At 40.1% G+C, this 20,708-nt stretch overlaps 1 protein-coding gene across 1 annotated transcript in view; it reads right to left on the reverse strand.

Moving 5' to 3' along the window:
• Positions 1–11,945, reverse strand: part of LOC108041758 (DNA N6-methyl adenine demethylase) — a 97,038-nt gene extending 85,093 nt beyond the window's left edge. The window contains 3 exon segments of the mRNA XM_044458307.1: positions 2,745–2,762; positions 8,810–8,950; positions 9,731–11,945. Coding sequence (XP_044314242.1) covers positions 2,745–2,762; positions 8,810–8,950; positions 9,731–11,437 — 1,866 coding nt within the window. The 5' untranslated portion in view covers positions 11,438–11,945.
• Positions 11,946–20,708: the final 8,763 nt, after the last annotated feature.

Genomic DNA, 20,708 nt, shown 5'->3' on the forward strand with positions numbered 1-20,708 from the left:
TTCTGTGATTTTGTTTGATTCACTTGACTTAAACGGATTTGGCCAAAAGGAAAACCGGCATAAAGCAGGAAACGAAAAATTGGCAGGCAATGCAGGAAATGGTACATATTGAAATTCAGAACAAGGAGAATATGTTAACTAAATAAAATATTGAAGAAAAATAAAGTTCTCTATGAAAAGTACTTTTGAAATTCTAGAGATATGAAATAAGTTACTAAGTGTGGTTTAAAAATAAAGTGATATTAATAAAAACAATACTGATTGAATAAACCCATTATAATTCTACGAAAAACCTATATAATTTAAATCACAAGTTTTTCATTAGAAAAAGAAACCAATTAAAATTCGATAAATTGTCAGATCAATTATATCCGTGATTATGTAATTATTTTCTAAACCACCTTGCACCAACCACCAATCTGTAGGCCTCGTTTAGTGCCCCATTTAGTTGACTTTTGCACCATTCTGTGCCAAAGGCCGACAGCAATTAGTAAGTTTTGTAACCTGCTGACCCTCTAAGCCATTACAGTTAAGTATTCTCGTTCAAATAGGCGTGTGTATGTATCTGTCCGCCTATGGCTGCATTTAACCCCTCGGAAACTGGACTAAATGACAACCGTTTCCTCCGACTCCGCCTCCGCCCCATATTTTCCTGCCAGTTTTGCTGGGGTGCGAATTTGCTTAGTTTGTCGCGCAGTTAGGAATAAGCCGTGAAAAGGGTCCGCCAGCGACGACGACGAGTCGGTCAAGCTGAAAAATGCACTGCAATTGCACCTTGCACACAGATACACATGCACAGCAGTTGTGCACTGCGAGAAAAAGGAGGGTAAATAATTCTGAATTTTTTAAATAGTGCTAACTGGTACTTAAAAATTTCTTATAAAATGTTTAAGATATAAAATCATTAACTAAATGGTATATATCCATTATAAAAGTGTAGAATAAAAATTAAGAATACTTCATATTCTTTAACATTAAACTAATATATATTTTGAGATCCAAATTATTTCAAAATTATTTTTTTGCTGCGGTTTGAGTACACCTAATAAAATCTTGAAAAGTCGTTTACAATATTTGGCATTTTATAATTACACCATAAATCATGTCTATCAAAAATCACCCTTTATTTCTCTTCGTGTAAGTTTAACCCCTTTTTGGCCATGCATCGCTGATATTTAAATTGAGCCAGCGGGCAGTGAAAAGTTCTGAGGGGCACCAGCAGCGGGTAGAATGCACTTCTAAAATAGAAAAAAAGGGTTCGTGGGTTCCACGCTCCTAGGACTCTGCATGTGCAGGGATATCCTTGATCTATTTGAGCTCTAACTGACTGCTTTCTATGTAACATACCTCTCCCGTTTTTTGCCCGAGTGTGAGTGGGTTGCTGTGGCAATTAGCGCCGGAGTTCGGTGTCTCGCTTTGTTGTTTGTTTATTAATAAACAATAACAGCCAACAAATTGCTTAATTGCTGGATAGCACCTGCCCAGCCCCAAGGATCTCAGCATAATGCTTCAACAGCCAAGGACCTCATTACGGGATGGATATTTTGTGTCTCTCATTAGGAGAAAAAGAGAGAAAAGTTAACTGATTTTGCACTCATTACCGAGGAAGTGGAGGTGCAAAGGGGCGGGTAATGCGGTACTTTTGTCCTTTAACTATTTCAAGGATAAGTTCTCAAAGTTCCTCTTTCTCAGCCTTGTCCTTATGCAAATTGCCATCAAGTATACGCAGCGTGGTCCCTGCCATGCGTAATTATATAACATTAATTTGCATTTCTCGCTTCTTTCCGTTCTGTTCTGTTTTTTGTGCTAGTGCAATCAATGCAAATGTTCTCGCTGCTGGCAACTTAACAAGGATGTGAACATTTATTTATTAAAATTTAACAACGCTTTACGATCAGCGCACATTTATACACACAAATGTGTGTGCAGCTCGACCCGACTGATTGCCATCGGGCAGAAAACCAGAACCACCACCAGAATCAGATTCAGAATCAGAACCACCAGATCAACCCAACCATCCATCCCATCCATCCCATCATCATCATCCACATGAGCGGCAAATCTGTTCCATAAATACAGCAACAAAAGCATTCAATTGCGCAGACTGGCAAACACTCACACACAGACAGAGTCAAGCATTTTATTATTTAATTTATGCGGAGACAACAGAACAACAAATTCTGCTGGTAAAAAAAAAGAGCACCAAAACTACCACACAAAAGATCTACCGGTACATAGATGAAAAGATACATTTGTATCTGCAGCGCAAACAATAGGAATTCTGCAAGGCAAACAGCCCAAAACAAATATTGGTCACCAAATAGATTACAAAATTGCGATAAACAATGCAGTAGGGCATATTAAAACAACTTGAAATTTAATTAAAGAACTCAAGAGATATTTTCATAGTTTTCAATATTTTTGTAACAAATAGTAAAAGCAAATTCTTTAATTTATTTGATAAGCGAAATGCGGAAATTTAGAATCTAATATATATTACCTCAAAAGATATATTATACAAAATTAAATCATGTAAAATCCACTGTTGTAAAAAAATCATTTACAACTCTTTGCAGCGCAATACCTCAATTAAAACCTTTCAAGGCTTTTAAAAACTTCCCACGCGAGCCCCATTATTAAACGGATTAAATGTGATTCAAATATATTCACCCATAATTATTAAAAAAATAAATACTTAGTGCCCCAGCAAGTGCAAATATAATTACATGAAAATGTATACGTACGGTTTTGGCTTTGGGTTCCTGCAAGAAAAAAAGATAGAAAATGAAAATAAATCAACTGTAAATACAAATAAGCTGTGATGCATAAAACAATTAGCAATAATTAAAAATTAAATAAATCTGTGAGCAGGAGGTGTCCCCTCGCAAACCAAAAATTACTCAATGCTGGAAAATAAAACCCTATATGTACATGCCACATGCCCCGTGGCACATAGCAAAAGTGTATATAGACCGACTGTCGGGCTATCAAAATATAAGCCCACTAATTGGCTGTCATGGCGGCAATTTGCGTGCCCAAACCGCCTCACCAATGAGAACCCATTAAAATGAAAAAGGCAATGAACAAAAAAAACAATGCAAATGTTAAATTATGGTTTTTAAAGTTATGGTTGAAATTTTGGTAATTAAAAGAAGTACTCATAAATCCCCGCAAAGCCTAAGCTGCTTAAAGCAAAATAATATACAGAAAAATCATTCATCAATGCCATTTAAATGGACGTGCGTGCATGTGTGTTTGAACGGCATGGGGCTTAAGTTCTGCTCCTAGGACTCTGGCTTAGGATTCTGATTCCTATTCCTATTCCGATTCCGATTCCCAATCCTTAGAGCACAATGCGAACAGATGTGCAGGCGAGCGAGTTCTGCAGATGGTCTACGAATAATGGTGTGTGCTCCCTGCAACAGATGAATATGCAATCCTTCGAGCAGGAAATAAAACAACGGAAGCTGCTTGGAATTTTCAATGGGATTTTGTGCCCACTCAAGCTACAGATGCACGGAAATAAATTAGATTCCATAAGGACTTATATTATAAAACTGCATTGTCAACAAAGTCTTTAAGACTCTCATTTGAAAATGGTTAAGAATTAAAAAAAAATACTTCATCACGAAATATAAAACTCTATACATTTCGATCAGTTTTCCTTGTTTAAACATTGAGTTGTTTTTAATGTTTTACTTTATGTATTATGTAAAATCTTCTTAAAACATTCACGAATTTATTTCTGGTGTACCTCAGCTGAAACCTAAAACAAAACTTTATCTGCCAGTCGAGTTCAGAGCATTGAACTCAAACTCAAACTGAAACTGAAAAACCCAAACTCAAACTGAGAATTCGGGGAGTGCATGGGAGGCATGCCTGGCAGCATCTTTTGGGACTTATCGAATGACAAACGCACATTTTGCTCTGCCTATAGATTGAATGATTGAATCACCGACTGAGGATGATTTTTGGAGCGAATGAGGGAGGATGGCAGTCGTGTGCCTGGCCACAAGCGACAATTAACCGAAAGACAACACATTTTTGGCCAAGCATATTTTTCCATTTTTCGGCAAAAAAAGCTGAGCCAGAAAGTGGCAAGTGATATGCCGGGGGAAGGAGATAGCAGGGCAGGATGAAAGAGGATGCCCAAGTGCAACTGGATATCCAAGGAGCACGACCACGACCGAGTATCAGATTGCACAACATGCTCATAATGAAGCACATCCAGGGCATTATCGTCGACATCGTCATCGTCATCATCATCGCCACCACCACCATACGTTGCAGTTCATGTGGCTCAAGTATCCAGCGGCGAGTGTGTGCATGAGCATTATCCTGTTTTCCAGGAGCTGGCAAGCCAACGTGCCAAAAACTGGGCACTGAGAAAAAGTCCAAGGGCCTAACTTTAACTATTTTAAGAATAAACATTTACAAATTCAACAGAATTTTGGATTCATGAATCAATTATTATTGGTTTTGAATTTTGATCATAATACTATAGCATTCTATATTATATAAGCGGAATTATACAAATATCATTTAAAGTTTTTAAAACATTTTTTAAAGAAATCATCAAACGAAATCCTAAGTCTTAAGATGGCTGGAATATTATTAACTTGCTTAAATAATCTAAATTACTTCAGGCAAGCAATTATATTAGTTCATTGTTTCCCAAAATTTAATAAGATTGCTAATAAACTCCATTTCATATAAAATATGAGCTACTTGCTGTTTTATAAAGTTAATTTTGTTTTTCTATACTGTTTATATTATATGGCCAATTTTTCCCCCAGTGCACAAGCCACCTTGGCAAGTGGTCTCCTTTTTCGCCCACTCTCTCTATTTGTTAGTGTGTGTTTGCCGAGAGTATGTCACGAACGGGTGGTGTTGGTGTGAGAGTGTGTGTGTGTGTGTGTGTAACCTCAAGTAGGAGCAATGCACTCGTCCTGGCCCAAAGAAGGACTAAGGATAAGGATACGGCGAGTGTTTCATATGAGCACATGCATGGTGGCGAGCATTTTGTATGCATGAAGCGAAAACCTTTAAGTTGTTATGGCTGTATGTTGGTTTTTAGTGACTCCAGTGCATTTGCCTCAATGAAGTTGGAGCGAAGCGTGAACTGAAAATAAGAGCCAGGAATAAAAAGGGGAGCAGATCTTGGAGTGAAAAGCATCCTTGGACAGCCCAATGAAGTCAATCACTCAAACCCCGAAGCACACAGACTCCAAATGGACTTTCGGGGTTGATTTCTTTGGCTTTCGGTAACTTTCTTTTCACTCAGACACTTTCAATATTTGCCTCGTCTTGTTGTTGATTTTCTTTTATTTGTGAAGGCGAAAAAAACGTAGAAAAAAATGTTCAAATTTTAATGAGAAAATTCCTAAGAAAAACTGCATATTTAAAGAAGAAAAAAAATACCCCAGACAAATTGAGCGACACAGGAAATATCCTCTTAGATAGGCCCGTCCAGAGATTTCTCTTCATTTTTTATTTGGGGCGGGGAAAGATGGAAAACCGAGGTGGGAGTGAGTTCGCTAAGCAATTCAAATAGCCAAGTTAATGACTAAGCCCGAAGGTCTTTTCTGCTGATTTGGGAAAGTAAAAAAAGAAATTACAAAAAATATTAAACGAAAAAATACAAGAGGGAAAGCTGGCCGGAAAGGGACAGACTTGGAGTTTATCATAAAGTATGAGCTATTTGAGAAAGATAAATAAGTCGAGAAGTGCATCGATCCGCATTCGATGGGAAACCCAAGAATGAAATAATTCACGTTCAAAATTTATCGCCATTAAGAATAAAACCGGACCAAAGAAGTTGGACAGCCGGGACCAGCTGTGAGTTTTAGCTGAGAACTTTCAGGCTGGAAAAAAAACCGCGAAAACCTTGTCATTATAAAGTCCATGGACAAAGGCATAAATATATGAGCACATGAGTAATTTTAACCTACACTGTCCTACAAAGAATTAAACACCTTATCTGCCCGCCTGTTACAGAAGAATTGAAAGGTCTGATATATTTTACATTGGTATTATAATTAAATAATTTTTGAGATCCGCTTAGTCTTTTACATGATATTTCTTTTTCTATTAAGGGATATAACAAATTATGAAATATGATTTAACTTATTAATTTAAGGATCTCGTTTCGTAACTTCAAAGTTTTTATTGAGTAAAACATTATTTTTTAAATAATTTTGATGGAAAATAAACAAGCATCTAATAAGGATAAAAAACAAAAGTTCTATAAGTAAAGTGGAATTAACTTGGAGAATTTTTAAGATTACAGAAAACCCCAACCCAGTGACATAGTGTTCCAGTAGTTCAGCCGACATGTGAGGCAGTTGGACAATGAAACCCCTGATAATGATGTTGCGGATGGCGATGATAAAGAAAAGGAAGATATAAAAAGTAAAGCGTCAATTGTCCCGAGGAGGAAGAAGAGGAAGAAGGGGAAGGAGAGGAAGAGGAGCTACTCCAAATTGGCGCTGCACTATCGCGTCGCGTATCTTGTAGATACCCTGTCCATATTGACATGTCAACTGTTGCTCTTTCTCGGCGAAACTGCGAAATTTACAACTTTATCTATGTGTGTCGTCGGAAAAGAGGAGGTTTCCGTAGAGGGGGGAGGGTCATAAAGAGGGGGAGGGGGTTTCGCAGAAGGGGAGGGGGTACGGGTCCATAGAGCGGTATAAGTAGAGATCTCTGCGTGCCATTTTCTCGTTTGACGGCCTTTTGTATAGCGCCCGATCTCCTCGCTCCTGTCAACCTTAATTGTCCGTTCGTGCTATCTCTTTCCTGCCGTATGTCCCCCTCTCTTTTCCACACTCTATCCACCTCTCTGTTGCACACACTCTCATATAGTTTTTCTGTCTTTTTTTTTTGTTTCCTGTTTGCAGTCCGCTGATCGCGACTGAGAGACAAAACGCTGCGCACTCGCTTATTTATTTATCTCTGTCTGTCTGCGTGTATCTGTGTGCGCCGCTTTGTTTGTGTATCTGCATCGGCATGTGTGTGAGTGTGTGTACTTGTATCTGTGTGTGCGATCAAAAGCCGCGTTTGTAACTTGTGAACATCTGCTCCTTTCCTTTCCTTTTATTGTTGTTTTCGTTGCCTCGTTTCGTTATTATCGTTATTTTTATTGTTGTTCTTATTTTATATATGGCATATTGGGCATTTGTTGCTGTTGTTCTTGGACGTCTGTATTTGTATTCTGAGGCCCCGAGAAAATAACGCCGCAATGTGGAAGCGTCTGTCAATATTGAAAATACTCCAAATACCCTGATTATTTGACCAGGTTTTAAGATTTGGCAACCAGCTGTGGGGGAAAATTGGAACAAGACCTTGGATAACTGGCATATGAAAGAACTTCTAGTCACTTGAATGGAGCACTTATAAAAATATGAGATTATATCATTAGATAGCAGGGTAGTAACCAAAGTTAAGGCTAAAATTGGTATCATAATTGCTGTTTAATTTGCGATAACAACAACGATTCATTTTTAATAAAACTATATATCTTTCATTTGCTCTAAGTGGCCAAAAGTGAGTTCCAAAAACAACCTATTTCACCCATTCCACCATATTCCACTTTAAAAATGTTATGTTTAGAAAATTGAGATGCACACATATCCTTGGCAGCAGATCACTTGAAACCCCTTAATGGTCCTTGGGCCATTGAACTTGTTCCCAAGCCTCCACTTCACCTCGAATCCACATCCACCCATTCTAAATTCGAGTGACGACATGCAGGCGCAATTTGAGATCCCAGATTCGGGGACCTCTCGCACACACATGTGCAACCTGATTTGCGACCGCTCAAAGGACACGCTCTGCCTGCGGCTGCGGCATCTTAAGTGATTTCGAAAAGGAGCTGGGAAGCGGCAAAAGTATCTGGAGGATGCGCGGATGTCGGATCACTCAGCCCAGATACTCAAATACTTGGATACTCGGATACTCGAGTGCACCTCGTACGCTGCCACTTGGGCACACACACACTCCTCTCATTGTAGGTTACTAGTTAAATCTTAAATCGAGGCAGCTGGAGAAAGAGAAAGAGACGGCTGCCCGGGGGCAGAAAGAGACGGGGCGAGGCACTTGGCCAGGGAACATCTGTTGCGCTGACATAAATCCTGAGTGACTGACCGCTGGTGCGAAAGACCGCGAATCTTGAATACGAACGTGGATGTGGATGTGGATGCGACTTGGCCGCCGGCTCTCTTTTGAGGACCAAAACCAGTTTCAACCGATTCCCAGCTGCCCGTTTAGGCACAGTAGTTCGAAAATGAAAATTTCTTGGTAAAATTTAGTTAATATTACGAGGCCTACAAGTAAAAATAGTGTTCCCAATGCAATTAGATAAAGTAAAAAAAAAAACATGGCAAGAAAACAATTATGTTGGTTCACTTTAAGGTAAGATTTCCAAAAAAAATAGCATATAATCAAAAAAACTTTTAAAATATTTGAAATGCGAAGAATTTAGTAGTTTATTTTATATTATTTTATATTATCTTGAAATATTGGATCGCTGGTTTCGTCAGAAAAAGGTAGCTTTTTAGATAAGTGAAAGACTCTTGACTCTTTTGTAAGTCTTTCATAAATCTGTCTCATATCCTAAAATCCATTTTAATAACTTAGTTAAGAAAGTCACTTCCACTTGATTGAATATCCCAGAAAACCCACTGTGCCACCGATTTCATTGAGTAACTTTTGCTTTGCCTGTGAATGAATCTGTGAGGTACTCCATGCACACCGTTGCTGAAGTCGGTGGATTGGAGTCTGGGGACGGGAAACCCAGGTCGGAACTCACCTTCTTCTCGGTGAGCTTCTCGCAACGGCGCTGCTTGCAGATCTGGTGGCTCTTGTCGTTCCTGCAAGGAGCGCACTCGCCGCAATTGTCCTTTCGCTGGCATCCCACGCATTCGCCGCACCGCTTGCGCTTCTTCTTCGACTGAAAGAGAGAGCAGGAAGAGGAGTTGTTGTCGTTGGAGTGGTTGTGGTTGTGGTGGTGTTGGTGTGGGTGGTGGTGTGGCTGGTGGTCGTGGTTGTGGGCGGTGGGTGTGATTGTGATGGTGGGCAGTGGCAGTGGCAGTGTGGGTGGCGGAAGATGGTGGCGACGACCGTAGGCCTGTTAATCGCAGCGGTTGCCAGTTCGCCCCGTTTCGCTCGTTAAGCGGTGGGGTTGTCGAAGATTATTGGGGATATCACTTCGATTGGGGGACATTTTTTCAAATTTATGCTGAATCTTTTTTATCTTTTTTAAAAAGTAATTTATTTTTATGATTTTTTAAAAGGTTTCTATTTTTAATGACTTTATTGATGATAAAAAAATGCTAGTTTTTTAATTTCATATAAATATAAATGCTAAGAGAAAGTCTATTGACTTTTTCGCACAAATAATATCTAGTTCTCTGAAGTCAGTTTACAGTTAGTTGGAGATGTTATTCAATTCAGTTGTGCAATTAAAAACAGATATGTTTCTTGATTCATAATATTTCATCGACTAAAGGAAACTAAGTTCATTCAAGGCTAACTGATTTGAAATGGATTCGAATATTGTAAACAATATTTGCAATAACTGATTCATTTATTCATTTTCAAGAAAAGGTTACGAAAAACATAATTTTCATTATCAACCTGCTGTCTTTTATAATGTTTAAATGCAATTTAAATCCACCGATATAGGTATATATCCCGTAATCTTCGACAACCCCACCCACCGATCACTTACCTGCTTGTCGCATCCGCTGGCATTGGCATCGTTGCTATCGCCCATCCCGAGCGCACTCAGAGGACTCTTGAAGTTGGCCGTGCTGGAGACGGCGTCCACTTGGCCAGGATTGCTGGGGTCTACGTCCATGCCGCTGGCCTCGCTCTCGGCACTGGACTCCAGCGAATTGGGCCGCTGTTTCCGGCGCTCTTTCTTCCGGGCCTCCAGTCGGGCGATGGGCGATTGCAGCAGCTTCTCGACCTTGACCGGCGTGGTGGTGGTGGGCGTGGGCTGTTGGGTGGTGGTGTGCGGCGTGTGGCTGCCACTCCCACTTCCCGCCGTCGCCTGCGGATAGCTGTTGTTGCTGTTGTTGCCATCGTACGAGGTGGGCGTGTGCATTCCCATGGGTATGGGATGCGGCTGGCCGTGCTGAAGCGGATGGTGGATCAGACCGCCGCCTCCGCTGTTGCTGAGATCAAAGTCCTCCTTCTTGAGCAGCATCTCAAAGTCGCTGGCTCCCGATCCTGGTTCCTTCTTGACACTCAGTGGAGTGAATCCCGGATAGAGTGGTAGTTCTGCGTAGGGTGTGGGATAACCAGAGGCGCCTCGATGATGATGGTGCGGATTGAGGGCATGGTGATGGGCAAACGCGTTCGGCGGAGGTGGTGCCGGAAAGCTGCCCGCTGAGGGTGGAGTGATGCTGGTCTGCAGACTCGATAGCTGGGTCAATGGAGAGCCCACGCTCATCATTCCGGGGGAACTGACTGAAATACTAGCCGGCGACATGGCCACCGTTTGCAGGGAGCTCATTGTGGTTGGTCCCACGGAGCCGGTTACCGAGTTTGGTCCTACGGAGCCGGATACTGAGCCGGGAGCTGCGGTACCAGGAGCTGCTGCTGTCGAACCTGGCGGTGCTATGGGCACTGGCATGGGTGTACCATCTGGTAGTAATTGCTCATTGAAGCCATGAAACTGGCTCTGAAACGAGGGCAGCTTGGAGAAGGGTTCGAAGCCGCTCTTTAGCTGCAGATGAGGTTGTGTCTGGGGTTGTGGACCATTGTCCTTGGACTCCATTTCCCAGGGACGCGTATAGCTGCCGTTCGAGTTGGAATTGGAGTTCGAATTCGAGTTGGCGTTGGCGTTGGCGTTACTAGTTGTGTTATTGGGATTACCCGGATTCCCTGGATTCCCCGGATTTCCTACTGCGGTGGAGGCGGCGGAAATGGCATTGGCATTGGCATCGCCGTGTTGCCGCTGGCCAGAGTTGCCACCGGTTGCAACATTAGCATGATTGCTGCTGCCCAAAGGCGCTGGAACCGTGGTATTGCTGCCGTCGGTGTTGTTGCTGCTGTTGCCGTTGGTGTTGCTGGTGGCGGCCGCTGGCTGTTGATGATGTTGCTGCTGCTGCTGCCTGGCATAGTAGTCCCAGTGCTGCTGCTGCTGCTGCTGCTGTTGCTGATGCTGCTGCTGATGTTGTTGCTGCTGCTGCTGCTGGAGGTGTTGCTGCTGCGGATAGTGTTGCTGGTAGTGATGGTGGGGATGCGGGTGGTGGTACGGCGTGGTGTAGTGCTGACTGAGGCTGCTCAGCTGATTCAAGTGGGTGTTGTGCAGCGAGGATACGGTGGCCTCCACGGATGCGGCTGATGATGCTGCTGATGTAGTTGCTCCCAAATTGCTGCTGTCGGCGGTAGCACCTGTGCTGCTCTGGGCTAAAATTGAAGACGCCATTTAAGCTCAAACTCTGGCATGGCTATGCAGTTGTCTTTAAAAACTGCGGGGCTTTGTACTGATTTAAAGATTCGTTATAGTTTTGTACACTTTTCGGTTCACTTTTCGTTTGTTTCTCTGCTTTGTGAGGTAGTTCTTCTTTAAAAATGTTTCCGATTCGACTGGTTTTTGTTTGTTGGCTAGTGTAAAACACTCTGATTATATTTGTATACTATAATATAAGTTGAAGCTACTCCAAGATTTGTATTTCGTTTTTATATTTTTTTGAACTCACTGGTTTTGCGTGTTTTAATGCAAAGTTGATTATTTACTTGTTATGGTGTTCTTTTCTTTTCTTTTGTAAAGTGCTCGTATTAAATTGAATTGTTTAAAATTTTTTAAGATTGGTTGTTGGTTGTTTTGTACTTTATTCTTTTGTTTGTTTGTAAAACGGCAGCTAGGCAAAAATTTGTATTTTGATATTTGATTTTTATTTGTAGCAGACTTGGTTTGGTTTTTTTTTTTTTTGTTTTTAAAAAATCTTTGTAAATTTGTAATTTGTAAAATTTGTATTTTGTATGCGTTGTTGTTGTTGTATTTACTTTGTTAATTACTTGCGTTTTGTTATTGATAATATTTGATGCTTGCTTGTTGTTGTAAATTGATTAAGTTTTTGTACTCTGGTTTATGCTTCGTTTCTCAATTGAATTTGCTTTGTTAATATGTCGTCGGATATAAAAATAATTTAAGTATTTATGTCTAGTAAATTGTACTTAATGTGTAGGCCTAAAAATCTTTGTCTTCCGTTTGTTTGTTTGTTTGGGTTCTGGACTTAACAATTAATTAAACATTAGCGCGTTATTTGTTATAGGCTTTAATAGTAATAATATTTTATATTTCATATAAGTTGTGTGTTTAGCTTAATTCATTTTATGCTTTTTTTGTTGGCTTGGCTTTCAATTTTGATTGTGGGCCGAAAAGGGGGTTTTTATTTTGTAAGTTGTTTAAAGATCTTCCAAAGTATTTTGTTGTTGTTGCGCCCGTTCTTCTCAAATCCTTTGATTAAAAGCTGTAACAATGAAGAGAAAAAATAAATGAAGTTAGTAAAGTTTCGTATAGAGGTGTTTCTGAGTTTCTTATAAAAATATCCTTGCTGCAAAGTTTTCTTGTGCTTACACTTTTGTTGTTGTATTTTCTGGTTCTCTTTCCCTTTCTGGCCTTAAACATCTACAAACTTCAACACATAATTATGGTCTTTGACTATATAATGAGCGGCCAAGTCAGCGAGGCAGGAAGCGGCAAAAAAATAATAAACAAGAAAGGAAAGCAAACTTCGGGCGGAGCCGAAGTTGATATACCCTTGCAGAATATTCTGTAAATTATATTCTCCAAAATTATTTATATGATGCATTCTTAATACTCATAAAAAATCCCAACTTCCCAACATCAAAAACACCAAAGTTATGGCATTTCCAATCGTTCAGTTATATGGCAGCTACAAGATATAGTCGGCCGATCCTTATGAAATTTGGTAGGTCGGATTGATTGGCGAAAAATTAAACCCATAGATAATCCCAACTTTCTAACTTTACAAACACCAAAGTTATGGCATTTCCGATCAATCAGTTATATGGCGGCTATAGGATATAGTCGCCCGATCCTTATGAAATTTGATAGTTCAGACTGATTGGCCAAAAATAAAACCCATAGAAAATTACAACTTCCTAACTTCAAAAACACCAAAGTTATGGCATTTCCGATCGTTCAGTTATATGACAGCTATACGATATAGTGGCCCGATCCGGCTCGTTCCGACTTATATACTACCTGCAATAGAAAGACAACTTTTGGGAAAGTTTCAAGCAGATAGCTTTAAAACTGAGGGACTAGTTTGCGTAGAAACGGACGGACGGACAGACGGACGGACAGACGGACGGACAGACGGACGGACAGACGGACAGACGGACAGACGGACATGGCTAGATCGACTCTCCTGGTGATGCTGATCAAGAATATATATACTTTATAGGGTCGGAAATGTCTCCTTCACTGCGTTGCAAACTTTTGACTGAAATTATAATACCCTCTGCAAGGGTATAAAAACGAACAGCACAAAAAATGAGCTAAAGGACACTCACTTCTGGCTTTTTATTGCCGCTGCCGTTGTTGTTTTTTCTCGTTTTTTCTCGTTTTTTGGCTTGTAAGTTATGCTGCCAAGTTGGTTTTGGCTTTGTAAAGCCTCGCTCACACACACAGTTGCACACACACTTGCGTGGCACACTCACACATACCATCACACAAGCGTATTTCAGTTGCCTTCAACGCCGTTGTCATTTTCTTGTCTTTTTTCGCCATTTTTTGCCCCGCTGTTTGTATCTTTTTCTTTTTCTTTATTTTTATTTATATTATTTTTTTTTCTGTGGCACAGGTGTACTTTTGGTTTCTTTTTTTGTTGCCGAGCGCGTCCTTTGGCTTTTTGCATTTGGCCAGCGAACATTTCGTTGCGCTTCAGAAAGTTCATTGGGCTCGGAACCTGGGCTTTTTCATCACAATCATAATGATGATGATGATGATGATGATGAGGATGATTGTGACGTGTGAGGATGAATATTATGCATGCACTGGATGTGCCTAAAGCTGCACCAGTTTTTGAACATAAGCTGAGGTGCATAAGTGCATGGCTCTTGAGCGTTAAAGTGAGTGAAAATGTAGAATTAATTAGCTCGGTATAATTAGAGTGCTCGAAAATTTGAAGGTCTCCTTATCTTAAAACTGATGGTTATATGTAATTTGGAACTGATTTATTTTGATGTAATAACTGAAGTAACCTGAATCTATAAATTTTTGTATTTAAATATAATTAAAAAGAAGTTCTCTACAAGTTTTTTGCCCGCAATTGAACCTTTAAAAAAAAGATATTTAATTAAACATAGCATTTATCTGACATTGTTAAAACCATTTGTCTTGAGACTCAGTGATTAAGTTCTTCAAATACATTTTTTGCAGATTTAAAACCATCTTTCATAAGGTAGTTAAAGTTGGTTTAAAGTTTTACAAAATTGACGTTTTGTAAGTTAAAACTCAGGGGGCGATATGGTTACGTTCCAACCTACTTATGATGTTTCCCCTGTAATTTCCCACACTAAAAATAAATATTTCGCATCTCTGTGCACAATTTCACCCCCAAGCTTTGAAATGGCGAAACTTTTCGCCTGATTTCGGTTGACAAGTCAACTGAGTCATCTGCCCCATTGTTCTTGTCCTCCGCAATTTCGCTTTTTGGGTTCCTTGAGGTTCTCCTTGCCTCGAGTTGCTCTGCACATTGTTGCAGAACGACAATTAAAGTCTGATTATTTTGTCGACTGCAATTTGCGTGCTGCAATTGCCCTTGCCCCCCACCCTGCCCCTCTCGCTCCCTCCTCTCATGCCGTCTCACTCACATTATCTTTGTTGCAGTGCCTTCAATAAAAACGGTAAAAGGCCAACGGCCAAGCCAAGCAAACCAACTAAAAAAAAAAAAGGAGGAAAAAGCGGAGAAGAGAACCTGCAGCGAAGGAAAAAAAAAACACAAAATGTTGCAGCTGCCACAATTTGCTGCACTTTCCGTTTTATGCGATTCCGTTTCGCGTTTCCACTTCTGGCCTTTCATCCTGTCCTGTTCTGCAGCTGTAACTTCTGACTCGTCCTCCGCCCCTGCCCCCCTCCCCCCTTGGTCCTCCCTTTCCTGGGAGAGTTACGAGTCTTACGCTCGACATGGCGCGATAAAGATCCCGATCCCGATCCTGATCCCATGCCCAGCGATCGCCGGCACTCGCGATTTGACGAAATTGGGCCAACGAGTTGGGAAAATGGCAACATGTGCAGACTGCAATTAGGGCTTCCTTTTTCCCTGACTTCAGTCAAATCCCGACTACACAGAGAAAGGTTTTGGTATTTTATGGTGACTAGGTCTAATACATAATATGATATCTTAAATGGAACTCAAAAGATAGTTTTCTGAATCTAAAATATTTAAACTATACGAATATATTTATTTTATATTTGTAGAAATATATTTATTTTATATTTATAAAAATATATTTATTTTATATTTAGAAAAATATATTTATTTTATATTTATAAAAATATATTTATTGTATATTTATAAAAATATATATACTTCCCAAAGATATAGCCATTTCCTTCTGGATTTCCGCTACTGCCAAGTGATATAACCCCGAAAGTTATATAAGTTGTTTGCCAAACCATTCTTGGCACTTAAACCATCCCCAATCGACTGTCTAATGCCTATCTAATCTTATCTTGCGAAGCTCCCAAGCGAAGTTTCAATGTTATGCACATACGGGTTTGGTCTATATAAACAGGGATTTCTATTTCCAACTGGCCCAGTATGGGTGTATGTTCGAAAAAAAAAGAAGTAAAACCAAGAGAAATAAAACGAAGTGAGGAACAATGACCGCAATTCACTTAAATTTTCTTGTTTGCTGCTCACGCTTAATGCAGCACATTTTTGCAACATGTATGTACAATGTACGTACAACATTCTTTATTTTTTTCGCATTTTGAATTTGCAAATTAAACACGCAGTCCAGACGCGTACAGAAGTACCATATACACGAGCGTTTATATGCGACCGAACAATGCGTCATTTGGAAAACAAAGTCGCTGTGGAGTCGCTGTGGAATGGAAATGGCAGCAGGCGGCATAGAATCTAGGTGACTGCGAGGGCTGTTTTTTGGCAGTATACCACATATATATGTTATGCGGAGAGTATCACAGGACGAGGAACTAGGCTACACACACACACAGACGAGGCAGTTGCATGTGCAAATGAGGAGAGCAAGTGAAGCCGCAGGACGAGAAACAGGAACAGAAGAGGCAGCAGCAACTGAAACAGGAGCAGAATCGGGCACAGGATCTGGGGTTTCAGGTGTATCCAGAGGGAAACCATGCTACCTGTGCGCTGTTTGACTTTCCATTTGTTTGTAGTCAGACGGGGCACGAAAAATGGGAGAGAAAAGTGGAAAATATGATGGCAATATCAGATGGAAAACCCTGCATACAAGCTATTTTCATTTTTTAGATTATCTGTTTTGGAATGTGTTTGCCATTTCATATTTTTTTTAATTTAAAATATGAAATAATTCTATATACTGCACTTATTTTACAGACACTATTCAAATTTGAAACTAAGTATAACCATTTTACAAAATCTTATGGAATAATCATTATATCAAAAGCAGAGAAGTGTAATTTTTTTATATTATAAGAAATGTCCTTTTGAAATTTTTATCTGACGTATCTGATAGTTTTGGTATAAAATTTAAAGCCAGATGGTATTAAATCATAGTTTCAACATAAAGTTTAATTATGAATTCTAGGAATTCCGGTTAACCACACGAATCTCAATACTCCCTCACCCACAGCCTTCCCCATCTTTTGATAACAAGTGCAACCAACGACAGTTGGGCAGGAGCTTGTTCCGCCCATCCCTTTGCAGAATCCTGCAGGACTCCCTCACCCCTCACCCCCTTCTGTCCCTTCATGTCTGTCTGCCAAGCTGACGCTCCATTTGTGCAAATGAAGTGCTCCTCCTCGTTCCCCGAATCCTGAGTAACCCCCCCTGCTAACCACTTTCCCAGCTCATCCGCTTCAATGTTATATTTTAATATGTTATCCGAACATTCTGCGCTTGTTTACAACTTTTGCTCATATGAGGATTGTTCAAAAACAGTTGGGCTAAATATTTATTAACATTTTTCCCCAGCATTTCGCTATTCGGCAACTATTATTTTGCGGGGCAAAATAAGTTTGCATATTTATGCTTGTTATACAATTGCCAAATGCTGCAACGCTGCAAGTTAATGAATAAAATTCCAGTTTCGGTGGGGTGCCATCATTTTGCTGGTTAATATTACAAGAAGCCGTAGAAACCGGTTAGTGGGTAGGGAAATAATTTCATTTTATGTTAATGATACGTGCTAGACGGCTGAAATTGCATTTCTTGCGAAGGTGGTGGAAGTACTTGATCGAGTTCATACTGTGCGGAAGGAAGTGTTCCAAGACACCTGATAAGCTGGGTAAAAAAGTGGTTTTATTAAGGCACCAAAGCTGACCTTAAGTTGGCCAAATAAAGGTAGGTCAAAAATCTTAACACCTTAACACGCTCAGTTTATTAGACTACGCCATTAAACTGTATAATATATGGACCCTTATTTAAAAGTAAATTTTTTAATTCAGATTATTAAGAAATAAACCAGTTAACTTTTAGAGGCTTACAACTCGGAAAACCAGTTTAATTACCTCAAAGTTTAAGATCGGAAAGTTAAAACAAAAATGTTTAATCCTGCAAGAGTGAGTAAAAATAAAATATCTTTTAGAAACGCGGCTCATGAGTTAATTCGCCCCACTTCTCGTTCTTCTGTGTGTCACGTGTAAATTGAGTTGTGCCGAAGGTTGCCGGTGGTGCGGAGTGGTTGGGTGGTGCGCAGAGTGGTGCGGTGGGTGGGTGGTGTTGCAGGTGTGGATGAAATGAAACGTGCTGTGCGGCCCAATGAAGCCATGCAAAGAGCTCATGGAGAGGCATACGCGGCTGAGTATTAAGCGTATATGAATAGGAGCCGGGGTACTTATGCCACATGCCTCACTCAGCCAAAAAAAAAAAAGAAGCAACACCCACCACCCACAACCCACTTCCCGTGAGTGTGTTGAGATTTACGAGTTTGTCATTTGCCTCGCATGCTTTCAAAGTCACGCACGTTACCGTTAACGAGTGGGCGGAGGGGGAGGGGTAGGGGGCAGGGGGCTATGTCCTGGGTGTTGTTTATTTGTCTCTAGGTCAAAGCCTTAATTTGCCTGCGTGTCCTTTAGCCAACTCGCCGTTTTGGGCTGGTGTTTTATGAATGGATAGCGGGCGGGCAAGTTGTAAACAAAATATAGGAGCTAAATATAGAATGTATCTGCTAAATTCATTGGGGGTAAGACAGGCAGGCAGTCATAACTTGCAGGCGGCCGACAAATTGCATCCAGCAGATACAGATACAGATACAGATACAAGCACACCAAACTGAACTTGAACTTCTTTCGCGGCCTGCGCCTCAATTCGTTTGCTTTCATTATTTATCTTTCTTTAAATTCTCTTTATTGCCATGTCAAGGCGGCCCGAGTATCTGTATCTGTGGGAGCACAAGTATCTTCTGCTGTATCTTTAGCTTTTCGCTTTCTGTTGTGCTTCTCGGTTCCTTTATTTTATTTCTTTCTTTTTTGGCGCTTCTGTTCTGAGCGCGCCAAAAAAGTATCTTAAAGATGTACGCACGTTACTGTTAGTTACGAGTATCTGTATCTTTGTGTCCGTATCTTTGTGCGGCTGTTTGCTGGCACGTTTTCAGGGCCTCAACTCAACTCTTCACAGGCCGAGGAACTTCAGAACCCGCTGCTTTTTAATTTAAATTGGCGCAAACACAAATGGCAAATGTATCTATCAGCAACAGTTCTCCTTCTGTTGTCATTACTCATTCCGAAAAAAAAAGAAATGTTCGCAACCCGAAAAAAAACTCCGCCTTATGCCTTTACTTTATTATTATTATACCCTTGCAGAGGGTATTATAATTTTGGTCAAAAGTGTGCAACGCAGTGAAGGAGACATCTCCGACCCTATAAAGTATATATATTCTTGATCAGGATCACCTCCTGAGTTGATATAGCCATGTCCGTCTGTCCGTCTGTCCGTCTGTCCGTCTGTCCGTCTGTCCGTCTGTCTGTCCGTCTGTCTGTTTCTACGCGAACTAGTCTCTCAGTTTTAAAGATATCGAATTGAAACTTTGCACACACCCTTCTTTCCTTTGCACGCAGTATATAAGTCGGAACGGCCGGGATCGGCCGACTATATCCTATAGCTGACATATAACTGATTGATCGGAAATGCCATAACTCTGCTGTTTGTTAAGTTAGGAAGTTGGGACTTTCTATGGGTTTTATATTTGGCCAATCAATCCGACGTACCAAATTTCATAAGGATCGGCCGACTATATCTTATAGCTGCCATATAACTGATTGATCGGAAATGCCATAACTTTGGTGTTTGTAAAGTTAGGAAGTTGGGATTTTCTATGGGTTTTATATTTGGCCAATTAATCCGACCTACCAAATTTCATAAGGATCGGCCGACTATATCTTATAGCTGCCATATAACTGATTGATCGGAAATGCCATAACTTTGGTGTTTGTTAAGTTAGGAAGTTGGGATTTTCTATGGGTTTTATTTTTGCCTAATCAATCCGACATATCAAATTTCATAAGGATCGGCCGACTATATTCTATAGCTGCCATATAACTGAACGATTGGAAATGATATAACTTTGGTGCTTTTAAAGTTAGGAAGTTGGGATTTTTTATGAGTATTAAGAATGCATTATGAATGATTTTGGAGAATATAATTTGCAGAATATTCTGCAAGGGTATTTCAACTTCGGCTCCGCCCGAAGTTAGCTTTCCTTTCTTGTTTTTATTTTGTTTATTTGACTTGCGGAAATAAAGCTGCTTAGCTGCCTGAAATTGCCTGTTTAGGTGATTTTGTTTTTTGGGGCTCCCTTTGAGCCTGCACTTATTGTAATTTGATCCTCCGATGACCAATAACAATTGTTATCTCTTTGTTTACGTGTTTACGCTTGAACAGTGCTTCCTGTGGCCCAAATGCAAATTTCAATTGGAAATTTGTTTTTCTTTGGCTTTCGGTCGAGAGGTGAGTTTAATTGGGGGATTAGCCCAAGATGCGTAGTATTTTATATAAACTTGAATGGAGTTAAAAATGCTGTATTTATTTCCTCAATTGGTTTAATTAATTGGAGTCGGTCTTATGAAAGGGATATGGCTACTCTTGTTTGTTTCGTGGAATCGCTGATTGGGTTATATTCTCAAAGAGTTAATTATGTTTCGGTCGCTGTTTGTCATGTTATTATTCGTTGATTAATTAATAGAAGAGAACAGGGCTATGATTTTTTTTCATAGTTACTATTTAATAACAAAAGAAAATCTAAAAAGGTTCAAAATTTTAAATGCTAGCGCAGCGTAAAAATAAAACTGAAGATTAAAGAAAGATTTTAAGGTCTTAATCTTTAGTTGTCATTCGTAACATTTCTTATAGAACTACATGAGTCCGATATATTTAGTCCCAATTACAAACCTTTGTTGTTAATCCATTTCCTTTGCCTCCCTTGGTTTTGTCATTCGGAAAACGATGGGTATATAGTAGCTATTGGAAATCCAGGCCAGTTTCCTTATCCATTCGCCGACC

This window comes from Drosophila rhopaloa, unplaced genomic scaffold (assembly GCF_018152115.1).
Source record: "Drosophila rhopaloa isolate 14029-0021.01 unplaced genomic scaffold, ASM1815211v1 contig_163, whole genome shotgun sequence".
Classification (NCBI taxonomy): domain Eukaryota; kingdom Metazoa; phylum Arthropoda; class Insecta; order Diptera; family Drosophilidae; genus Drosophila; species Drosophila rhopaloa.